The sequence below is a fragment of the Artemia franciscana genome, chromosome 14 (genome assembly GCF_032884065.1).
Source record: "Artemia franciscana chromosome 14, ASM3288406v1, whole genome shotgun sequence".
NCBI lineage: Eukaryota > Metazoa > Arthropoda > Branchiopoda > Anostraca > Artemiidae > Artemia > Artemia franciscana.
In genome coordinates, this window is record NC_088876.1 from 4,321,275 (window position 1) to 4,346,478 (window position 25,204).

At 35.4% G+C, this 25,204-nt stretch overlaps 1 protein-coding gene across 2 annotated transcripts in view; it reads left to right on the top strand.

Moving 5' to 3' along the window:
* Positions 1-138: 138 nt before the first annotated feature.
* Positions 139-25,204, top strand: part of LOC136035206 (AP-3 complex subunit beta-2-like) — a 105,189-nt gene continuing 80,123 nt past the window's right edge. For both annotated transcript variants that reach the window (XM_065716812.1, XM_065716813.1), the window contains exons 1-5: positions 139-338; positions 7,465-7,540; positions 17,073-17,243; positions 20,704-20,967; positions 25,037-25,183. In XM_065716812.1, coding sequence (XP_065572884.1) covers positions 226-338; positions 7,465-7,540; positions 17,073-17,243; positions 20,704-20,967; positions 25,037-25,183 — 771 coding nt within the window. In that variant the 5' untranslated portion in view covers positions 139-225. The remainder of the gene's footprint in view (positions 339-7,464; positions 7,541-17,072; positions 17,244-20,703; positions 20,968-25,036; positions 25,184-25,204) is intronic.

The following is a 25,204-nucleotide window of genomic DNA, read 5'->3' on the forward strand; positions in this document are numbered from 1 at the left end:
ATAAGAAAATGGATTATTACTTCAATATGGGGAAGGGGGGAGGAGACCAACATTGAAGGGAAGGAAAAAGAGTTCATCTTTCGATTCGACAGCCGGCAAAATGATTACTTTTTCGGCACTGTAAAACGCAATAATTTTGAAAAAGTCATTTATGTCTCATGTTTTAAGAAAACGGCTAATGTGACATATTCTTTGTTTAGTTATACAAAATTAAACTTGAGGATAATGGCAAATCAAGGAGTAATGACGAGTCTTAGAGATGAAAACCATTCAACCCCAGATACTGAATTTGCATCAGAAGCCACTATTGGAAACTTCTTCAGTACTGATTACAAAAGGTATGCTAGGCTAGGACTTCACAATTAACCTATTGAGAAACAACTTTGGCAATCTCTTAAATTATTGACAAAGTTATAGTTTAGCTACATTTTGTTTTCTTGTTAAGAGATTAAGTTAGGAAAATGACTTTCAGCAATTGATCTAGGCCTACAGACTAAAGTAGCCTAGCCTAAATCATGGGAAGGTATTTTGAAGCACCTACCTCCACTCCTTCTCCCTCTAGAGGTTAATGAACTTAAAAGACCTTTAAAAATTTATAAATTTTGATTCTAGAGTTAAGTTTGTTTCCTGGCTATCTGAATATTCTGTTAACATTAAGTTTTACTGATTTTCAAAGGTCACTGTCATCTAGAGGGAGAAAGACAAGAGATAAGTACTTCAAAATACCTTCCAAGGACATTTTACTAAACAAAACCCTATCTAAGATAGCAAAAAGTAGCCTAGTTAACCTAGAACATTGATTCTAACATAGGTAGGCCTAGGCTATATAAGCTCTATCTATAATAGGAGAAAAAGGTATCATCTTTAAGGGTCTTTAAAGACCTTAAAATTGAATTTGTGGTAGAAACAAACATCATAGACCTATTTGGATTCAAGATGAAACTCTGAATCCAAAGGTAGGCTAAATTTGTTGCAGGCCATTGTAATTTTCACAAATATCAGGGTTACTATTCTGACAATGCCCATTGACCCTCCTCCCCAAATGGTACCATGCATAGTTCCAGTAATATGTCTGGTCTTAGTTGAATAATGAGTCTCTGTGGAAAGAGGGCCAAGACTTAAGTATTTGAAAACTACTATACAAAATTTCTAAATATTTACATAAACTATAGGCCTATTAGGGTATTTTTAGAAATGTATGGTAAAATTCTAGTTAATTGACTTCTTGCTATCTCAGAAAGGGTTTTGGTTAGGAAAATGAAACTTTTGGGGATGGGTCTACAGGATAAAGTATGTCCTGGGAAGGTATTTTAAAGTACCCACCTCTACTCCTTCTCCCTCTAGAGGGCTGTGAAATTTGCCTACATGACAGGTGTTGTTGACAAAACAATATTTTACCTCAATTTTCACCTACTAGTTGTTTTTTCTTTGCCTTTAGTTCTGAAAAAGGAATTCCTGTTATTTGAGTAGAATTTTGAGCCATATCAATGTGTTTTTGTTTCAAAATTTAGGAAATGTATTTGTATATCTTTAAAATCTTATAAAATAGAATTGAGCAAAGTTATGGAGCTGAAAACAATTTTGTTGTACTTCAATTAAGCAGAAGATCTATTTTGCAAGGTTTCACTTTTATAATGCATATATTTTTAAAGGTCATCAAAGGTCAGGGCCCTCTAGAGGGAGAAGGAGTGAAGGTGTTGCTTCAAAATACCTTCCTGGGACATACTTTAGTCTGTAAATTCATCCTTGAAAGTTTCATTTTCCTAACCTAAACCCTTTCTGAGATAGCAAGAAGTCAATTAACTAGAATTTTACCAAATCTGTTACTTCATATAAACCCTCCCCCCATGAATGTATAAATATATAGTCCAATTTGGTGAAGATAAGAAATATAAGCCTGTCACAGATCTAGAGTAGAGACTATTAAGAAGGAAGCCATTTTCAGATAGAGTTTCTACAATGCTTTCCAAGGTTAAGGCACCACCTGTCCTGCTAATCATGCACAACTTATGTAATAACTATAGTCTGCATAGGCTAAGCTGTAACCGCAAGGTATGCATGTAGTAATGCATTCTCTTATCTAGTCTTACTGCTTTACCAATTTTGAATATATTCCGTCACATTTAGCAGTTATTTTTTTCAAGCTACTATTTGCTTTGGTAGATTTCTTTTGTTTATTTGCCCTAAAATTTTTGCTTACTATTAAAAATACAGTAAGTGCTGAATTTATAAGCTAACCAGTTTTGATTGGGTATCGGAGGAAAAGATTTACGATTTATAAGTGCTAATGAGTTTTGTCTTGAAATTTATTGCAGATTTTGAAGTGCAGCATACCCAAACCAATCAGCTGTAGCAATACAAGATAAAAAACTGAAACCCTACCCCCATGAATGTGTAAATATATAGTCCAATTTGGTGAAGATAAGAAATATAAGTCTGTCAAAGGTCTAGAGTAGAGACTATTACGAAGGAAACCATTTTCGGATAGAGTTTCTACAATGCTTAACAAGGTTAAGGCACCACTTGTCTTACTAATCATGCACTCACCACTGCTGACTAAGGAAAAATGTATTCTCCTTGATGTTTATTGTTTATAGATATGTCATGTTTTACAATATTCAGAGCCCTGTGCTTTTACATTGAAGCATTGCCACCTAGGAACTGCTCCTAATTGGCAGGAAAGTCAAAGTCTCCCAATTACATGAATCAGCAATGTTTTGGCTGAATCTATAGATTAAATGCAACCAGCCACAATCCAGTCCAGTGTTAATTCTGCATTGCAACAAAGAAGAAGTTTACCAAGGAACTTCTGAATTCCCTCAAGCAAGTCACAGAACAGACAGCAAAAAGAAATCAAGGGTAACATTAATTTTCTTTGGTCATTGCTCTATCCAAGTATCTTCAAATCTTCCTTTTCTGCTGCTGATGTTTCTTTATCTGATTGATATTCTTTCTGTCAGGCTAAAGTCTTAAGCTGTCATGAGGCATGGATGGAATTCATGCTACATATCAAAAATGGTGGTTCTGTGGTTTTAAAACATCTCATGTTACTACTACAGGTGATTTTTACACTAGGTTTGATTCCATCAACATTCTCTGTAGGAGATTTTTCTTCTTAAAAAAATGAAATACCTCTAATCAGTACACATCTTTTAGACTTATAACTATATCGACTAGCTTATGCAATCTTTATAGCTACTTTTTGTATTTTATTTATTTACTAGCTGTTGGGGTGGCGCTTCGCGCCACCCCAACACCTAGTTGGTGGGGGCGCTTCGCGCACCAACCCCCCCCCCCCCCAAGCCCCCCCGCGCGCGTAAGTCGTTACGCGCCATATTAGTTACGCGCCATTGTAGTTGTGTCCCTATGTCCCACCTGTGAATATAGATATATATATATATATATATGTTTTTAACTACGCCCATTGTCTGTGCATATAAATAGATTGTTTACCGACTCTTGAAAATGCAACATATAATGGTCCATGGGAAAACAATCCGTATTCAGATCTATACCTCATGATTCTAATGATTGCCCTTGAGCTTTGTTGATGGTGATTGCTAATCTACCATTCCCTGTGTCGCCATCGTCATTTATATATCCCCTTGTGCCCCCCGGCATCCCCTTTGTAGTTTTGTCCCTGTGTCCTGGTCGTCATTTGTGTCCCGGTGTCCCAGTCTGTGATTTCTCTTTGAATGTCCCGGGCGTCATTTATATTCTATGTGTCCCGGTGTTTCGGTCGTCATTTATATCCCCCTGTGCCCCCCGGCGTCCCCGTTGTAGTTGTGTCCCTGTGTCCCGGTCGTCATTTATATTCCCTGTGTCCCAGTCGTCATTTGTATCCCGGTGTCCCGGTCTGTATATACATTCGTTTTTTAGTTTTGTTTTTCTCCTTTATTTTTTTCCTTTTTTATTTTTTTTCTTTTTTAGTTTATTTAGATTTTTAGATTTTTTAGTTTTTTTATTAGTTTTTATTTTTTTTTCTTTTTAGTTTTTTTGTAGTTTTTACCTTTTTTTTAGTTTTTTTAGTTTTTTTTACTTATATCCTGGTCGTCATTTATACTCCCTGTGTCCCAGTCGTCATTTGTATCCCGGTGTCCCGGTCTGTATATACATTCGTTTTTTAGTTTTGTTTTTCTCCTTTATTTTTTTCCTTTTTTATTTTTTTTCTTTTTTAGTTTATTTAGATTTTTAGATTTTTTAGTTTTTTTATTAGTTTTTATTTTTTTTTCTTTTTAGTTTTTTTGTAGTTTTTACCTTTTTTTTAGTTTTTTTAGTTTTTTTTACTTATATCCTGGTCGTCATTTATACTCCCTGTGTCCCAGTCGTCATTTGTGTCCCGGTGCTTTGTTGATTGCTAATCGAACATTCCTTTTGTCCCGGTCACTTTCTCTTTGAGTGTCGTCATTCATATTCCCTATGTGCCGGTGTCCCGGTCGTCATTTGTGTCCCGATGTCCCGGTCTGTAATTTCGTCAGATGAAAACTTATGATGAAATAATTTTTTAATTTTTTCCCTTTTTTTGTTTTTAGTTTTTTTTTATTGGTTTTTACCTTTTTTTAGGTTTTTTAGTTTTTTTCTTTTTTCTTTTTAGTTTTTTTTGAAGTTTTTATCTTTTTAGTTTTTTTATTTTTATTTATATTTTTTTAGTTTTCTTTTTCTCCTTTATTTTTCAGTTTTTTCCTTTTTTTAGTTTTTTTTCTTTTTTAGTTCTTTTAGTTTTTACCTTTTTTAGTTTTTTTTAGTTTTTTTAGTTTTTTAGCTTTTTTCATTTTTTTTTATTAGTTTTTAGTTTATTTTATGGTTTTTTCCTTTTTTTAGTTTTTTATCTTTTTTTAGTTTTTTTTTAGTTTTTAAGCTTTTTTAGATTTTTTTTATTTTGTTTTCTTTCTTTTTTTTGTAGTTTTTACCTTCTTTAGATTTTTGCTTCTTTTATTTTTTTAGCTTTTTTATTTTTTTGTATTTTTATTCATATTTTTTTAGTTTTCTTTTTCTCTTTTATTTTTCAGTCTTTTCCTTTTTTTAGTTTTTTTTCTTTTTTAGTTTTTAGTTTTTTTTTAGTTTTTTACCTTTTTTTAGTTTTTTTAGTTTTTTTAGTTTTTTTAGTTTTTTAGATATTTTAGTTTTTTTATTAGTTTTTAGTTTTTTTTGTAGTTTTTGCCTTTTTTTAGTTTTTTCAGTTTTTTTTAGTTTTTAGTTTTTTACCTTTTTTTAGTTTTTTTTAGTTTTTTAGCTTTTTTAGTTTTTTTTTTCTTTTTAGTTTTTTTTGTAGTTTTTACCTTTTTTAGTTTTTTTTCTTATTTTGTATTAGTGTGAAATAATTCAGACGTCATATGCGGACAAACATGACGTCACCTGATCCATCCACAGATCCACACACAGACAACTTATTTTTATATATATAGATTTATTCAATAGCTTGTAAGCTAAAAACAATTTTAATAAAAGAGATTGAAATAAAAGTGTTATACATCTCCACATCTGTTTGCATCTGCATGACATTAGATATGCAGATGCTCTTACAATTGCTGCTAATTCTCTGCTTGATGCTTCTTGTACTGGTAGTTCACTTGCCTTGTTGAGTCATGATGTTCTAATGCTGAAATTACAAGCAAGAAGTTAGATTTGAAATACATAACACCTTTGTATATAACAACTGTAACAATTTTTTAGTCAATTAAGTACCTTAATAGGAGTGTATAAATATAAAATAAAAGGAATTTAATGTTAAATAAGAAACTATTCGCATTTGGAATTGGTTGAAGCACTGTTCTTGAAATCTATAGCTTATTACCTTAAATTATCTTAAATTGCATTTGCCAGCGAGATAAGGTGGTAGATCCTCCTGTAGTTCTTGCTGGTTATGAGTGATGTAATTATGTTGGCTTAGCTTCCCAGTCCAGCGTCCACTCAGCCCTCTCCCAGTCCCTGTCAACTCCAGCCTTGAAGGAGTGGGGAGTCTCAGCTTGGATTGTAGACTTGGATAGGCTATTCCAGAGGGGGACCACCCTGGAACCTCTTGAATTGTTAGCCAGGGAGGGGGTGAAGATCTAGTTCAGGTGACTGGATTTGAAAATTTTGTGTGCCATGATCACATCTCCTCTATATGTGATATGTGAGGGTTGGAAGTGTCAGACACCTTAGGCAATCCTGGTAAGGGGCATTATTTAAGCCACAGACCAGTTTGGTTGCTCTCCTTTGGACACTTTCAAGGGCTCTTGTGTCCATTTTATTTAGGGGAAAGGCCAAACTCAAGGTGGGGATAGACAAGGCATTTATAAAGTTTTGTAACCACACATGACTTTCTGGTCACAAATGTTAAGCAGCACATTTTCACAAAATGTTAAAATGTTATGTTAAGCAGCCCCTTTTAAAACTAGGGGGGCAGTTGCCCACCCTGCTCTGTTTAGTTGGCCAAACAGCTACCACTGTTTCATATGCTCTTAGAGGAACATCCTATTTGTATTTTTGGTGCCCCTCCCTGATGGTACCATATATTGTAATACTCCCAGTAATGAGACAGTACTTAATTTTAGACATATATTTACTCAAGACATATCTTACCCAAAGATTGACAGCATGTTCCTAATCTGAATCTAATCTTATCCTAATCTAATGTTACCCAAGGATATGATATAGATCCAAGACTAGGCCCACTTTAAACCCCACAAAACAATTGTCAATATGCATAATTTTATTGCCAGTGAAAATAATGTATTAAGGCTATGCCATTGTTGGAGGCATTTTGACTCGACCTTTTATCCATTCTGAACAAAATGACTTTCTCAAAATTTTTGTATGGTATTATTGGGACTGCTGGAAGAGGGTCTCTGCTTACGAAAACAGGCCTGCAAGGAGGATGGCTGCTGGGCACTAGATCTTAAAATATCTATGAAATTCTTTCCCATTTTCTGTATCCTTGACTTCCTCATAAGTTTCTTTAACCACTTTTTCTACATAAAGTGGCCAGAACAAATTAAAACAACAATGCTTAAGAGCTACATGGTTCTTCAATTAGCCTCATTCTCTCTAAATTGGGTGTATGTAGGTTCATATTGAATTTTGTTTACCTGCATTTTGAGTTTATGTGTGTTATCTTATTTTCAATTGGTGTCTTGCATATGGTGTATTTCTTTTTCTTTGATTTCTGTTTCTTTGTTCATTTCTTTTTTAGTTTTTTCTCCCAATTTAATTAATTTAATTTTTTAATTAATCAACTTGCAATTACTTAAATTATTACCTCCAGAGTCATCCAGAGACATGAAAGATTGTACCAATGAAAGTGAGGGTAGCCATTGGTGCAAGCAAGGGGATCAGATGCATTGCCACTATATTCTAAAACAAATTGATATGATCTTTTTGGCCTCTGAATGATTCAATGACAAGTTTTCTTATACCTTTTTCATCGTACTTTTTTGTTGCATATTTCTTACATTAAGGTTTGGTTTATTTTCATGTATGAAGGAATGATGATTTGAAGCAAATGTTGGACAGCAATAAAGATGGTCTCAAACTGGAAGCCATGAAAAGAATAATTACAGTAAGTTGACTCAACTTTATCACAAACACCCTTTCCTAAAAACACCCCTTCTGTCAATTTTTTTTTTAACTACAAGTGTTTTGGAACACCTCACATGCTCAAAATATTTTACATAAAACAACGTAGCTATATTTTTATACTATTTGTTGACTTGTAAAGTCGTTACAGAGCAATTCTCTCTTCTTGATCTTCTTCTTTTTCTTTGGAGAAAAAGTTTCTGTAATCCAAAGTAGATTCCTTTTGGCCTTTGGTTGGTAAGGGAGAAAATGTCATCTTATCTAGAATGCCTTGGACTCTATAAGCTTAAGTCATAAAGATCCTGTATAAACAAAAAGAAATAGCTGCAGAAAATAAGCATAAATGTTTATTTGTATAAATTAATTAGTTAGTGTTTGTGTTAATTTTAATTACTATAAACGTTTTAATTAAACATTTATAGCCTATTGGTAAGTATATAATGCTTATAAATGCTATGTAAAATAATGCTCTATTAGTATTTTAAAGCAGGTAAGTATCATCTAAGTTCTTGTAAATTGTAAGTACATTTCATAGGTTAGGTCATTAAATTATAGAAAAGCCTGAACCTTTTGAATCTAGTCCAGTTGCTCAAACAAAATAATTTGAAATAATAATTAAATTCAGGTTGTGTTGTATATTGTAAGGAAATGCCAAATATAAATATATATAATTCCGTTTTTACTGATTAATAAATAACCCGTCTTTAATTATTATTCCAAGTTTTTGATCTGTATGGAACAGTTAAAGCTATGAAAGATTGTGCGAGTGGGGGGTTGTAAGTCGGTAAACTGAGGTAGTAAAATAAGCCTAACTTTTGAATTTAATAGTTAGTACATATTTTGTTTATAGAGAGGTCCTGTGGTGGCGCAGTGGGTTTGACCTTAGCTTGGTAATACGGGACCCAGAGATCGAATCATGCTGCAGGAATGCAGTGCAGGGCCGACGCAGGGACCTTTGTAATCAAGAAGCGTCGTTAATCTGATACAATACTCTTTGTTTATAGAGGAGTCTTTTTTGTTACTTAATATTTAAGAAATTTCCTTTAATATTCAAAATGATCTTCTTTTGTCATTATAATTGTTTTCAATTCGCCCTGTGTGCAGAAAGAAGAAGGTGGTAAGATGGTTAAAGAAAAATAAGTTTTGAAATTAATAGTAATTGCATTTTTATTTTTTAAGGGGGTTGCCAAAAGAATCTTGTGATGTTGCTGCTGCTGCTATTTTTTTTATGTAAGCTAAAATATTGGGTATTTTTTCATCTTCAACATGGTAATCTACAACATTTTTTCTGCATCTTAATTTTCTTTAATTTCCTGAAATGTTCAAAGAGAGTAATTGTAATCTAAATGAATTATGGTACTATTACCTAAATGTACACAAACATATGATCCGTCGTGGTACAGTGGATCGACCCTTGGACGGCCCAATCAGCAGCAGGACAAACCCTGAAGAGATTTTAAGTCCTATGGAACATCTATGGATGATTCATGCATCACAACTTGCCCAGGAGGAAGTATCTTTTTTTGTTGGTAAATTCTTATGACTGATAATTAGTTTGCTTTTGGTGATGGAAAAATATTATTATAATCAAAAAAACAACAACAACAACAAATCCATGTGGCTGTATAAATTTGAACCCTGGATATATATGTATTAAACTGTGAGATAAAACTGTTTTTCTTTGTTTTTTGCATTTTCCCAGGTCTTGTGATACCCTAGGTTTTGATTTAAGGGACCTACCTCAGTGCTGTGATTGATATATTTAGACTTTTGGGCAATTTATTTTATTTTCAATTCTCCAGGGAATTGCATATCTTCCCGTTCTTTCTTTTTTGCCTTTACAGTGTTGCCGGTCCAAATTTGTGAAGTATTTGTTTATTTTTTTTATAAAGCCACAGACTACGTAAGCTGAATCGTTTATTTTCTGCATTTGGGGAAACCTGTGCAGAAGAGAGCGATAACAAACACGAAGAGCCGTATTGGTACCGGCGGGATATTCATCCTTAAACTGCTGGGGATAGGCGATTTGAGTATCCGCGCTTCCCACAGGTCCCCCAAGTTCTGAAAACCCCGTGATAAATTTATATCTGTTGGCTGAAAAGCCTTGTTTCCCCGCATTTTTTCCAGCGATTTTTTTTTCTCATATCATGCCGCCACCTAGCGAAATTAAGGCCACATCAAGTAGAAGACCAAAAAGGACTCATATAAGTCCGAAAAAAGGATCCGACAATTGTCTTGCCTGCAATATTGCATTAGAAAATGATTCTTATGCCATTCTTTGTGATGGGTGTGACAAGTGGATATGTGCCGAGTGTCTAGACATGCCTGAACCTGAATATCTGCTTGTCACTAAAATCTCCCGACGTGTAGATATTTGTATCAAGTGCCCAGCATGTAAATATGGATCAACATCTGTTAATACTCAAAATGCTAGTGTTGAGAATATCGTAAAAGCTACAATAGATAGCATGAAAAATGAGATTATTGATAAATTCCCATCTCAAGCGGCCTTTCAAGAAATTGTCCAAGCATCTTTAAAAGACTTGGAAACATCATTAAAAGCTGAAATCTCACAAACTGTCAGTGAGATAAAATCACAAGTGTCAGCACTGGAAACCCGGGTGTCCGAAAAATGCTCACTCTCTGAAATGCGTTCCGAAGTCCAGACGGTAGTTCTTCAAGAGACAACAAGCATCAAAGCCAATCTCACCCAGCATCTTGATAGTGAGATCCAGCGCCACTTTTCTGAAGAAAGGGACAGACAACGTAGAGCCCTTAACATTGTTGCGTTCGGGATCCCTCCGCAACCCAATGACCAACTATTCATCAAATCTTATATTGATCAAAAGTATAAGCTCAGAGACGTTCACATCAATAATGTGAGAAGACTTCCGATCCCTACTAATTCTCTGCCATCTGCACGCCCTCCTCCTGTCCTTTTTACTGTCCCAAGCCTGGACATCAAAAGGTCAATCATCAACCGCTCCCGCGAGCTCCACGAGGATATACAATTTCGTGGTGACGCATCCAAGACAGAGAGAAACAGGAGGAAGGCTTTAGTTGAGGAGTTGAAAAGAAGAATAAGCTCAGGTGAGCCCAACCTCATGATCTTCAAGGGCCAAATTGTTCCAAAAAACGAGGCTGCTCATCGCAGTTGGGAAGCGCCACCCCGGTCCCCTCCAAAGCAATCCACGATGGAAACCTAGTTATATCATCGCATCCTCATGTAAATAGTTTTGTTTCCCCAGTGCTTCGTTTTGATAAATCGTCAGTTGATATTTCTTGTGAAGCTTCATCCAATCCTTCTCCAAATATTTCCCATGTCGATTTAAGAGCTATTTCTGCTAATGTTAATTCAAATGTTATATCTAATAATTCGCTCGTGTCATGTCAGAATTCAGCAGATTCAAGTTTTTCAAGTACTATTGTAACTGCGGAGGCTTCCCAGGAAGAAGAAGAAGACTTGAGCTTTGTTTCTGTTGAGGAAGAAAGTGACTCTGGTGAAAATAACAACAGACAAACCATACTGGACAGAAGCCAACCAGAACCAGCAACCGTAAGTTCTGACTTTAGTGTATGTGTTACTAATGTTGACCAGTTGCCCAACAAAATTGATGAACTAAAAACCCTAATTGACTCAAAAAAGTTCGATGTGATCTTACTGACTGAAGTCTGCCCTAAAAACAGTAGTAACAAACTTCACGATTCCCATGTGAAAATCCCAGGTTACCAAGTTCTCTCAAATCTGTCGTCCCAGGGTTGCAAAAGAGGAACACTAGCCCTCGCTAAAGCAGGATACAATACAAAGATAATTGATGTTCCTCTCCTTTGCCCCTTTGTTGAGGCAGTTTGCTTTGATCTATGTGTGCCAGGGAGCCATGAGTCAGAGACAGTCAGAATCGGATGCATCTACAGAAGTCCCTCAGCCCCATCCCAAGATGTAACCGAACAAGCAATAGCAGAAATAATATGCACACTAAATTCGAACCTCAAAGGACATCTGCTTATTGCCGGCGATTTCAACCTTCCATCTATAAACCGGATAAACGGTTTTGGATGTGGTGCCACTCCAACCGAACAAGACAAGCAACAGCCTTTCCTAAATGGCCTCAGTGAATTGTCCCTACACCAGATAGTTGACCAACCAACTAGATACAGATTGTTTCAGCGCCCAACAACACTTGACCTGGTTATCTTGAATGACAAAAGCTTAGTTCAAAGTATTGATTACTCACCACCCCTTGGTAAAAGTGATCACCTAACTATAGAGCTCATGCTGAAAGTGAAGGTACTTAAGAACAAGCTAGTCAAAAAAGTGTTTGTCGACTACATTGCTATTCGAAATGAATTATCCACTACAGACTGGCCGAATGTACTAAGTGGCACAGTTGACGAACAATGGACCAAATTCAAGGGTGTTTTGCTGAAAGCTCAGGATGCCCACACAAAGACCAGTTTCAAACCAAAACCTAGATCCCTCCCCTACATGACAAAAGACATCAAAAGAGAAATAAACAGGAAAAAGAGGTCATGGAAAAAGTTCAGGCAGTCAGGAGACCTGCAGCAACACACAAAATTCACCAAGGCACGAAACAAGCTGAGAAACCTCACCAGAAAACTCTACGAAAATCTGGAGTCCAATCTTGCCAAAGAAAGTAAGACAAATCCTAAAAAATTCTGGAATTATGTCTCTAGCAAGAACCACTCCCGTCGAACTATCTCCAGACTGGTGAAACCCTGTGGCACTACCGTAACCAACATAACTGATGTAGCAAACGAACTAAATAGGCACTTTGCTTCAGTTTTCACTTGTGAACCGGAAGGCCCCCTGCCAAACTGCCCGGGCTATGAAGCCCCCACAACGATGGAGCAAGTCAGCATCAACCCCTCCAACATCCTCAAACGGCTTCAAAATCTTGACACAAATAAATCGGCTGGACCAGATCACTTGCACCCAAGACTGCTGAAGGAACTGGCAACCATCATCGCAGGACCACTGTCTGACCTATTCCAAAAGTCTATTAATGCCAAATCTGTCCCATCTGATTGGAAAACTGCTTTTGTGACCCCAATATTCAAAAAAGGCAGCAGACTTAAAGCAGAAAACTACAGACCTATAAGTCTCACGTCAGTAGTCGCAAAAATCCTTGAAAGAGTGGTCAATGATGCAATACTGGAACATCTGAAAGTCAACAATATCCTATCCCCTAATCAGCATGGGTTTCAACCAGGAAAGTCAGTTGAAACAAACTTACTGGAAACATATGACATCATTACAGATTTGCTTGACAAAGGATTGCCAGTGGACCTAGTTTTACTAGACTTTGCTAAGGCCTTTGATAAAGTCCCACACAAAAGGCTAAGAGAAAAGCTTACTGCTGCCCAGTTACACCCCAACCTGGTTGATTGGCTTATGGACTTCCTGTCAGGACGAGCCCAGAGTGTCAGGCTATTTGGTGTTGGAGGTGAAAAGGTCTTTTCTGAGCCCTGTGATGTCATCAGTGGAGTACCGCAGGGAACTGTTCTTGGTCCTACGCTGTTCAACATCTACATCAACGATATATTCAGCGAGGTGGAAAACAACTTGTCTCTCTATGCTGACGACTCAAAGCTATTTGGAGCAGTGAATGTAAAATCCCTGCAAACAGATGTCCAGAAAATCCAGTTGTGGGCAGACAAATGGCTCTTATCGTTCAATATAAGCAAGTGCAGCACGCTACACTTTGGATCCTCAAACCCATGCGCCCAATACCATATGCATGAACATGCCTCCAACTCCGATTCACCCATCAAGACCAGCACAGAGGAACGCGACCTTGGGGTCATCGTTGACAGCCTTCTCAAATTCCATGCCAACACCATCAAGAGCGTGTCCCAGGCCAACACAAACTTAGGTCTGATCTAAAGAACAGTTACCAGGAGATCCCCACTAGTTTTCCTGAAACTTTAGAAGGCACTAGTCAGACCCGTTTTGGATTTTGGCATGTGCGCTGCCTTCCCAACATACAAAGGAGATGTCAGGCTAATTGAGGGAGTCCAGAGGAGAGCAACCAAGGTCATCACAAACCTTGGAGACAAACCTTATCAAGATCGTTAACGGGCTCTCAACCTCCCTACCCTCGTGTACAGGCGCAACCGTAGCGACATGATGATGACCCGCAAATTGCTGAACTCATCATATGCCAAGATCCTGCCCATCCACCCAGGCCCCCCACAGTGCACCAGAGGACACTCAAAGAAGCTGTTCAAGCAGTCAGTCAGAACCAGGGCCAGAAAAAGTTTCTTCACCAACAGAGTCGTCAACCCCTGGAATGAACTGTGCGAAGCAACAGTCTCAGCCCCCACCCCCGAAGCATTCAAGAAGGCACTGGATAAAGAGTGGGCCACGAAAGACTGGAAGTATGAGTGGGACATTCCGTCCTGCTCATACCTGCTATGAGACATCACCGATTCAACTCAGGAGCATTCAACAGATCTACAGATCTTAATTTGCTCCGAAGTGCAAATTAAGGTAATTAATTAAGGTAAAACAAAGAGGAAAGTGACAGTTTCAAAGATTTTTTTCTTCATTGTGTGATTTCTGAGAAAGAACCTAAAATTCTGGTTTGACCAACTCCCAAAATGCCTCCAAAAATTTTAAGTTATGTTTGTAACCTTTGATCTTATATTCTGTAAGCGTCACAAAAGTCGACTTACTGCTTTATTTGACGATTTTTGTGTGCTATCTGTGTATTTGATTTGTCATTATTCTTGTAAGGTTTTGTTAGTTCTCTAATTTTTTGTTTTCTGATTCTCCTCTATGTGCATTATGGTAATTTTTTGCTATTATTATTATTACTATTATTGTTATTATTATTAATTTACCATCACTGTCACTAAGCTTTTTTCGTAGGAAAAATCAGTAGGGCAATATATGTTATTAACACTTGGATCCCCTCTTCGAAAAAAGTCCAGCTAATGATTTTTGGCAGTTATCACAGAAGTTTGAAAATGTTGGGGAAGAAAAGATTTTGGCTACAGAGACACAAAGAGATTTTGCAGGCACCTTGGAAGTATTCAAATCAGAAATTTTAATAATTGTGTTTGCTGATGGGTCTAAGTCTTTCCCCAGTGAATGCTGTTTCAAAGATGTTGAATGTTTCTAAGAGAGCACAGAATTAACATACAACCTTTAAAAAAAGTAGAATAAAATCCCCTTTTTCTACAAATAGAATTTCCTGCATTTGTGCAGATAATCAAACAGTTCGTGGTAACGAACTGTAGTAAGGAGCGACCTGGCTCAATAGTAAACGAAACTCTAAAAAATGGAATTTTGATGCTAAAAGATACATCAAAAGAATCGAATTTTTATGCTGATTTTCAATATATAAGTTTCATCAAATTTAGTCTTTGTCATCAAAAGTTACGAGCCTGAGAAAATTAGCCTTACTTTGGAAAATAGGGGGAAACGCCCTCTAAAGGTGATAGAATCTTAACGAAAATCACACCATCGCATTCAGCGTATCAGAGAACCCTATAGCAAAAATTTCAAGCTTCTATCTACAAAAATGTGGAATTTCGTATTTTTTGCCAGAAGACGTAAGTTTGACTCTTTGCGACAATTCTACTTTTTAAAACAATTAAAAACTTTAGCATAAAGAGGGAGGGATTGCGGAGGGGACAACCCATTTCATATACGGAGTAATTTCTGGTCGTTTTAAGTTTTAATGTCGCTCCCTACTTTCAGTTAAAACAAACTAGTTTTTTTTATTTAATAAACAAAAAAAGTTCCTCGTTCTGGATTGTAAATTTGTTGTTCTGCTGGTAATCCAGATTATGCAATTACTGTTCTGACAATCAGTATCCGGAGACTATGACCTAGCTTATGGATTTGACTAGTTCGCTTGAAAAGAAGATGATGTCTAAAAATATATCCTTTTGGGAATAGGAAAAACACTTTCATATTAATTTTGCCCACCCAAGATGCTAATTGTGGCATTTTCTCATTGTATGGGATGGCCACCAAAATGGTGGGGGTCGACATGAACATTTTTTCAGTTTTCAATGAAGATACAAATAAAATGTCTTGGTCAAGGGAATTTTTAGTTTTTTCTTGATTGTTTTTTTTTTAAACGAAAGCACCAAAAAGTATTTTTTTAAATGGTTTCCTTTCAAAAAAGGATTTTAGTAATGCATAGCAATGCAGTAGACATTATGTCTGAGCATGTGCTTGTTGCATAAGACAATCTCTCCCAACTTGTTTTTTTTCTATCTGTGATTCATCCAAACATGGCAAAGAAGTAACCTTTAATTGGCTGGAATAAATCCGACAGCACATAAACAAAACTTCAATAAAGTACAAAACAGAAGGTGGAAAAAATCCCCTTTTTTCTGCAAATAAAATTTTCTGCAGAAGTGATAATAAACAAAAAAAGTTGCTCATTCTGGATTGTAAATTTTTTGTTCTGCTGGTAATCCAGATTATGGAATTACTGTTCTGACAATAACTATCCAGAGATTATGACCTAGCTTATGGATTTTTCAAGTTTGCTTGAAAAGAAGATTGTGCTGATTTTGGCCAGTATGAACTTTGTTCTTCCAGAGGTTGAAAGGGAAAGTGCGACAATCTGATCTTATACGCTTCTTTGTTCCTCTGAAAATTATTAATCTGTTTTTAAGAATTTGGTTTGTTGGTGGGAAGTGCCTTAAATAGAGCATACATTTCTCAGCCAAAAGCATAAACCGTAATAGATCTCATATCCATTGCATAAATAGTAAACTGTTTAAATATACACTCCTACCTATATCTTGTTAATCTCCAAATACATCTAGATTGTTAGATGATGTCTAAAAATGTACCCTTCGGGAATAGGAAAAACACTTGGCATATTAGTTCTGCCCACCCAAGATGCTAATCGTGGCATTTTCTCAACGTTTAAGAGGGCGAAAAAATGATGGGGTGTGGACATGAATATTTTTTCGGCTTTCAATGAAGATACAGATAAAATATCTTGGTCAAGGGAATTATTAGTTTTTCCTTGGTTGTTTTTTAAAACGAAAGTGCCAAAAAAGATATTTTTTAAAATGGTTTCCTTTCAAATAGGATTTTAGTAATACATAGCAATGCAGTAGACATTATGTCTGTGCATGGCTTGTTGCATAAGACAATTCCTCAAAACTTGTTTTTTTCTATCTATGATTCACTCAAACATGGCGAAGAAGTAACCTTTAATTGGCTAGAATAAATCTGACAACACAAAAACAGAACTTTAACTAAAATCAAAACAATAACAACAACTTTCTTGGTGTTGTTTGAAGGTTTGGTTGAAAAATATACAATCTGCTTGGCTTAGAAAAGAAAAGAAATGTTTATTGGATGTCTTGAAAATAAATATTCAATTCTATCCCTTTTGAAACAGAAAGAAACGAATGAAAACCAACAAAATTTAATAAAGAAATAAATGAAACAACTATAATAGGCTACAGGTAATTAAAACCAAAATGAGAAAAAAGGTTTAATGTTAATGTGTTTCTAGATGATTGCAAAAGGACGAGACCCATCACATCTGTTCCCAGCAGTGGTGAAAAATGTTGTTTCCAAAAACATCGAAGTGAAAAAACTGGTCTATGTGTACCTTGTGCGCTATGCTGAAGAACAACAAGATTTAGCACTTCTTTCAATATCGACTTTCCAAAGAGCTCTTAAGGTAATTCTTTCATATGTTTGTTTTCTTTTTCGTTCAGTTTGCGCTAGATTCAGTGAAGGTACTGGATCTAATCACGGTGAGACGGTGTTCGACGCTGTTTTTAAAATCCTTCAACTTTTGGAAAAACAAACTTGACAATAATCCCGAAAAAACTTTTACTTCAAACATTTGTAGCCCATTTAGAAATATTTTCCAGGTTAGCCTCCGCTCCCTTGGAGAAAATTTCTGAGGGCTGACAGAGGGTGGGCTCATTCTCTCTTGTAAATTCCTATAAGTTTTTAAAAACGGATAAGTTATAATATTCAACACATAATAAATATACTTAGATTATCATTTAAAATTGTGAATATGCTTTTAATCCTCAGCAATTCATTCCAATAGGTCTAGAGGGCGTAATTTCTTATACAGAATTTAATATATGAAAATATATAGAGAAAAAACTGGTATGATATTGAAACAAAGCTGTGGAAAAAAAAACAAAAAAAAACAATAAACTCTAAATAATAAAGATGAGAATATTTCGACTTCTCGTCTGTGACCCTTTATCAACTGGAAAAAAAATGAATAAAGCCTCAATTAAACACAATATATAAAAAGAAAAAAAATAAATACCACTCGCATCTTAATAATTTCCAAGTATAACTTCATTCATTGCAAACAGCCCGAATAGGCAACACAGAAATGACAAACAAATTGTCTTGGGTACATTATATTAAACATGTTTTTGTTTATATTTTCACTTTTAAAAATCTGTAAATGGAAAGCCAGTGTTGTCTAAGACATTATTTACGTGATTTCTTATATTTAATTCATATCACAGGATGTCATAGTACATGCTGACGACCTGCTAGTGACTTATTAGACAATATCCTAATGAGAATATTGTAGAAATAGTTGAATAAAATATAACTGTGTGCCAGGAAAAGCAAAGAATTGCTATTAAAAGAAAGAGAAAAAAGTTTCTAGGTAAAGAAACAAACTGGACTACATTAAACATAACTTAAGGCTAAAAACAATAAAAAATAATAATTGTGTATACTTGTAATTACTGCAATTAAACACCACATAGTATTATTTATAGGTAAGTACACGTGACTTCAGTGGAAACACAGAAACAACTGATTATAAGTATAACTGCTTGTAATACCCTATGATGTAGAAATTAGAAATTACTTTAGTGAACATTTGAAGTACCAAGGACAGAAGAATAAAACAAATGTTGCCCCCTTTACCCATCATAGATCTGTGCCAACCTGAAAACAGCGGATTTTCCGAGATGTCTCTTTTTTTTTCAACTTTACGAAGTTTCAAAGGCAGTGTCTTCTTTCTACCAGTGTTGCCGAATTGAACCTTTAAAATACATTAGAAATTAGTCATATTTTATTATGCTTTTTATCTGTAAGAGCTCAAACATTACTCGGTTTTTAGTTTTCGTCTTCACTCTTCTTTCTTTTTAATCTGGTGGCAACTAGTAAAAGCTATACCTTCTTAAGCTGTTTTTTTAGTAAAGCACAAATGCCGCAATAGGCCTTAGAACTTTTACTGTTATTGGAGGGCGAATGAGGCATAATTTTTGTTCGTTTTAAGTTTGACTTGAATATTCAATTTTTTTAAGGTATATTTATTTATTTCTATCAGCATCTGTATCTTTATCTTTTCTCTGATGATTTGTTTTAATTTCTAGTTTGTTTTGGATTTAATTTATTCTTTCAAAGTAAATTCTAGTCATTTTGAGTCTGAATTATCATCTGCTGGTCTTGAGTTAAGATGGCCTTTTGTTTTTCTTAGTTTATCTTGTTTTTGTTATGACCATTTCGTTTACTGGGTTATAAAATAAATATCTCCACGGTTTTTCATGTGTAATTAAAATATCAGATTCTACTTTATTAGTTCTATTCATGTGATCGTCATATCTTGTGGGCTGTTTTATGTGGGCCATTTTATCTTTGGCCGTATTGTTTATAATTAGATTGTTGCACCTCCAAAATTGCAGCTGCCAATTAGTCTATTTTTCTTCCCTCTAACCAGTTCACCTGAACCAGGATATACTACCTATCTCTTTTGCGCTGACATGGTCCTTCAATCCCCTGATTTTAATACCATTTTTCTGCCTTGATGTAGTAGCTTGGATTTTCTAGGAAGTAAGTTACTAGTAAGCTGATAATTTTTAGGCTTAGAGATGCTGTAGATGAACTTTTTTGAGAAGAATAGTTTGATTTTAGGAAATGGGAGACGATGTGCTGACCAAATCTCCACTCTTAGATTATTAATTGAGAACTCTCTCAATAATCAAACCCCTTTAGTCCTCAGTTTTATAGATTTTATACATGAATTTGTTTTAGAGCTATAGCGAAGGTCCCATACTTCGCTCGTATGCTATGTACACTATGTAGCTATATACGAGAACAATGTTACGGCAGTTAAGGTAGGAAGTAAGGATGGTAGATGGTTTGGTGTTTAATCAAACATTTGATTGACTTTGTTCTAAGAAACATGAGGTCGATCAAATCTATAGTTTCACTTACCTTTTGAGTATTATTGGTAAAGATAGTGGATGCTGTGGAGATACAAAAAGGAGAATAATTGATACAAGTTTGGGAGAATAGAAAGCTGACAAATGCTTGGGAGAATAGGAACGTAATTTTGCAAAACAAGGCTAAGTTATTGGAGGATACAGTAGTGACAGTGATAAAGCATGGTTCTGAGACGTGGGCGCTTTGGAAGGTAGTGAAAGATTTGTTCAATGTTTTTTTTTTGTCTAGGGATAGTTTTAGGCAGCCATTTGGTACCCGTAAAACAACAAGCAGTATGGAAAACGGGGCTCTATCCCACTTTATAGAACTGTAATGTAAAGACCCGTTTTTAACCTGTTTGACCGTTTTAACCCGTTTGTAATGACCCGTTTTACGGATGAGGGGTGACATTTTGCCAAAGGTTGTTCTTTTTGGCTATCCATTTGGAACACAACAAAAAGCAGGTCGTTCCCAAATCCGGTGAGAAGAGAGGATAAGGAAAAATTCAAGCAAAAATTGAATTTTTTTTAGGAGGGGTGTAAAGAGCAAAGTTTTTCAATCAGTCATGATGAAAATGGCACGCGCAGCTGTGTTGGCCTCAACCAATTTGATGCTGCAGTGAGTTGTTAGTGGTAGCAGTAGTAATAACTATTATTCTGTTGTTATTATCGTTTTATGTTATTATTTCAGGTTAGTATTATTGTCATAATAATAGGATATTATAATAATTTAACGAATATAATTATTATAATATTAGAGACACATCGATTTCTTTCTCTCTTTCTATGCCTTGTTATAAATTGATAAGCATAAGTTGCACTATGTTAATTTCAACTTGCTGATTATTATCACTTCTTATATTGATTGAATTGTTTTGTATCATTTTTTTATGTCTGTTTAAATAAGCCAATTATATTTTTATTTTATTTAATTTTGCCTTATTTTAGGACCCGAATCAGCTGATTCGTGCTAGTGCCTTGCGTGTGTTGTCAAGCATTCGTGTGCCAGTCATTGCACCAATTGTGATGCTCGCCATAAAAGAATCAGCCGCGGATATGTCACCCTATGTAAGAAAGACGGCAGCCCACTCTATACCCAAATTGTATAGTTTGGACCCAGAGCAGAAAGATGAACTGGTAGCTGTTATTGAGAAACTACTTATGGACAAAGCTACATTGGTTATTGGCTCTGCTGTCATGGCATTTGAGCAGGTAGGAAAAATAAAGATGGACAATTTGTGTGAACTCTAAAGTAAAATCCACGTTAAAACTGGCCACACTATAAATGGTCGCTCATACCACAATGTCCTCCATTCATGGAATTTGATTGGATAAGTAAATGAAAGATCAAACATTCTTTGTCAAATGGTGATAGATCTGCTAAATACACAGCATAAGTAGTCACAGTACAATTTGCGATTTTTAAATTATTGTTACTTTTAGAGTTTATTGTACAACTGAGAAAAATAGTCTCTGTAAAGCAGCTGATTCTCCTAACTATTTTTATTGAACTGAAAAACTAAAGTTAATATCTGAAAGACGAAAAGAGGGTAGTCCTGGAAGTGGGTGGGGAGGCTCTAAGCTTATGGCATTTAATCAGGCTAGAAACAATGTTTGAATTTTTTTTTTAACTGATAATATAAATGCCAAATTCCACGCTGGAAATGATCACTTTTGATTTGTTTTGTTTTTAGGGTTTATTTAATAACCAGTAAAAAGAGTGTCTGTAAAGTATTTGACTATCCTAATAGTATTCTTCAAATAATGTCTGAAAAACGGAAATACAGGCTTTCCTGGAACGGGATTGGAAGACTCTGCAGCTATGGTATTTGACCAGGTGTGAATAAGGATGGAGTAGTAACTACCAAGTCCCCGATAAAATGGCCGCAGCGAAAATGCAAAAAATGGTCCAAGCCAAAATGGCCACTTTGAATTGTTATTATTTTTAAGAATTGTCATTATTGTTGTTATTTTTATGAATTGTTGTATATTGAAATACTATTTTAACACCCAAGCGAACAATTAAAACGGCCACAATATAAATGACCAGTTATGAATTGTTGTTATTTTTAAGATGTATTGAAAATAGTGTATCAATAAGTCAATCTAGAAAAATGTGCATTAATAAGTCAACTTTGTATTTTTTTTTTGAAATGTTAATGAAACTACCATGCCAACAATAAAAACGGCCACGATATAAATGACCACTAATGAATTGTTGTTATTTTTAAGATGTATTGAAAATTGTGTATTAATAAGTCAATTTTGAATTTTTTTTGAAATGGTAATGTAACACCCAAGCCAAAAATAAAAACGGCCACGATGTACATGACCACTTATGAATTGTTGTTATTTATAAAATTTATTGAGCAACTACCAAATAGAGCGTCTATAAAGTATTTGAATAACCTAATATTGCTTCAAAACTAGCATTAAAAAACCAAAAGCAAGTCGTTCTCGATGTTGATGGAAAGGCTTGCAATCATGGCCTTTGATTTAGCAAGAAGAAAGGATTGAAAAACGACTACCATGTTCATACTAAAAATGGCCACACCACAAAGGGCTGCTTATGAATTGTTTTTTTTCTTAGAATTTACTGAACAACTAAGAAAAAGAGTGTCTGTAAAGAAATTGATTAGCCTAATTTTATTTTCAACTGCCAATTTGAAAAACAAAAGTCTCTTTTTGATTTAATTATTTTTTATATAAATCTGTTTCTACATCTCTTATGAAGAGAATTTAAGCACCATTAGTGTTGTTTGTTTGTTTACTATTGGATAGAATTTAGTTACCAAATACTTGGCTATCAAGGGCCCTTGCCTGAAAAAAACAATTAAAAAAATATTATATATGTTCTTTACTTCTATATGCATCTAGCACTTAAAGCACCAAAAACATGAAAATAAAGCCAGCTTTACCCCTGTGGTAATTCATTCCTAAAAACCACGGTGTTTTGAGATATTCTTCTGGTTATTTTAACGCTGTTTTACTTATAGGTTTTTGGGTCATTAGCATATTTCCGTCAGTTTGGCCACATCGAACGGTGAAAACCAACAATCAAAACGAGTTATTTAAGTTTAACCGTACTTTTTATCTGTAAAATTCCAAACGTCCAATAGGGAAAAAAACAGATAGATTGTTGATAAGACAATTGTTGGTGCATGTTTTTATTTCAAAAAGCACTCATGCTTCCATGGTACGATTATAGGGCGCAGTATATCATGCCAGAGTTATTTCGGAAGGTCAAATGTAGCAAAATTCTCTTTCGTCCATCTTGGCCGCCAAAATCCGAAGTACTCATACAAAATGAAAGGTATCGACCTGACAAAATCTACCTGCGAAAAGGACCAAGGTGCAAGTCTGAGCTTGGACCTCAAACCAGAAAAGTATATCGACCTGGTTGTGCGTAAAGCATCAAATACTCTCTGGCTACTCACTCACTCCCTACGATACCTTGACATTCATTCAAAGATCTCAGCATACACAAGCTACGTCAGGCCACAGCTTGAATACGCCACTTTCATCTGGTCGCCATATCTCAAAAAGGATATTTACAGAATAGAACGAGTTCAGAAACACTTTGTAAAAGGACTTCAAGGATTCAGAAACCTTCCGTATGACGAAGCTCTAAGATGGCTCACTCTCTATAAACTTGAGACAAGAAGAACGATCTTAGACTTAAAAACCCTCTTCAAGATAGTTAATGAGAATTTTGGGAAAGTAAAAGACAAGCTTGTTCAAATAAGTCCCCAAATCACACAGTCTGTAATTGGAGCCTGTGACGATGAAGATTGCAAGATTTAATTCTTGCCATCATTCGTTCATGCCCCGGGTCATCAGGATCTAGAACAAACTGCCATTGCCATTTCCAGTCGAAAAGATGAAATCAGTGGAAGCCTTCTCCAATAGCCTAAACATAAACATACCCTATCTCGAGACTTTCAACGTAGGACGACTTTAAATGGCAATCGTACCGCAGTCGATCCGCTCTTCGCCCTGCCGAACATTTGTCTTTTAATAAGGTGTCAGTTATGTGGAAATTTTGTATTGAGAGGTGTAAGGAATAAAACTATTATTATTATTACCCATCAGACTTACAACTATAGTTGAAACGATTCCACCGGTCAATTACGCTAGCAATTCTCACAGATGAACAAGCAGAGGGGGGAATATCCCCTCATATTTGGCTCCTTCTGAGAAGATCCTCTGATGCACATCCCCTCTGTATCCCTTGTCGAATCCCTAGGGCTCTACTTTTGCATTTGTGTTGATCTTGGTTATAATAATCTTTGCTACCTTGATGTTATTCGTAATTTTTTGGAAGTTTTGAATGAATACGTCCATAATGTATGTGAGCTGGACCAGGTGCTTAATTTTTACAAGGTTAGAAGTATACTTTTCTCGAGCCTATTGAACTAATGGCACTTTTTGGTATGTCAATTTGGTATGTCAAAACTTAATTAAAAAGACTAAAAATAAAATATAAAAGGCTAAAAAACAGGAAACAGAAACCAAATCAGGGACATTTTGATAAGTTTGTAGCATCTAAGGTATTTTGTTTTCAAATTATATTTAAGGTAATGAGACCACCGTAAAATTTTTCTACGGTTTTGTTTTTCCCCTAGAGGGCTTGAATAAAAGAAAGTTTCTTTGTATGGGTTTTTGAATAATTTCTTCAAATGGACGGAAGGATCTTCCTTAGAGAACGGAAGGTTTGTCGATTTCATTCAGTCGGATATCTACTATCCAAATTATCTTTTGGCTTTTAGCACTTATAAGAATTACTTTTCATATTGTATCTAAGTGTTTTATGCAATTGTATTGTTTCAATATTGATAATTGGTTCGTATCAACTTCAGTCGAATTCTACATCCCCTCTATCCAAAGTATATCCTTTTAAAAGTAATTAGTAAAAGTCTTCTATAAGTGTCCGCGTCGAAGATATATATTGCTGCCGAATTTCTGCGCATGGCGGAGCAAAACAGGGCTCAGTGTTAAGTCCTGCTATATGTAACAATGCCATTCTCTGTGCAACTCGCAGGATACTGCATTTTCTTATCGAGCCATCCATTGATGCAAGCCACCTTTCGTATGCAGATGCCATTCTTCTGCTGTCTGATAATTTGTAATCACTGCAGGCTGCTGTGAACAGCCTTTATGCCGGGTTGTCTGACATCGGGATGTCAGTCGCTTCTGCTAAAACTGAATTTCTCGTTTTTGGTCATTATCAAGAAGACTCTATCAAAACAAAGAGTCTATCAATTAAACATTCCTTTTTTAGGTTTGCCCGGAAAGAACTGACTTGATTCACAAAAACTACAGGAAACTATGTAATCTCATTGTTGATGTTGAAGAATGGGGTCAGGTCCTTATACTAAATATGCTTACAAGATATGCAAGGACACAATTTGTGGACCCTAATACTAAGGTAACATATTTTGGGTGCTTT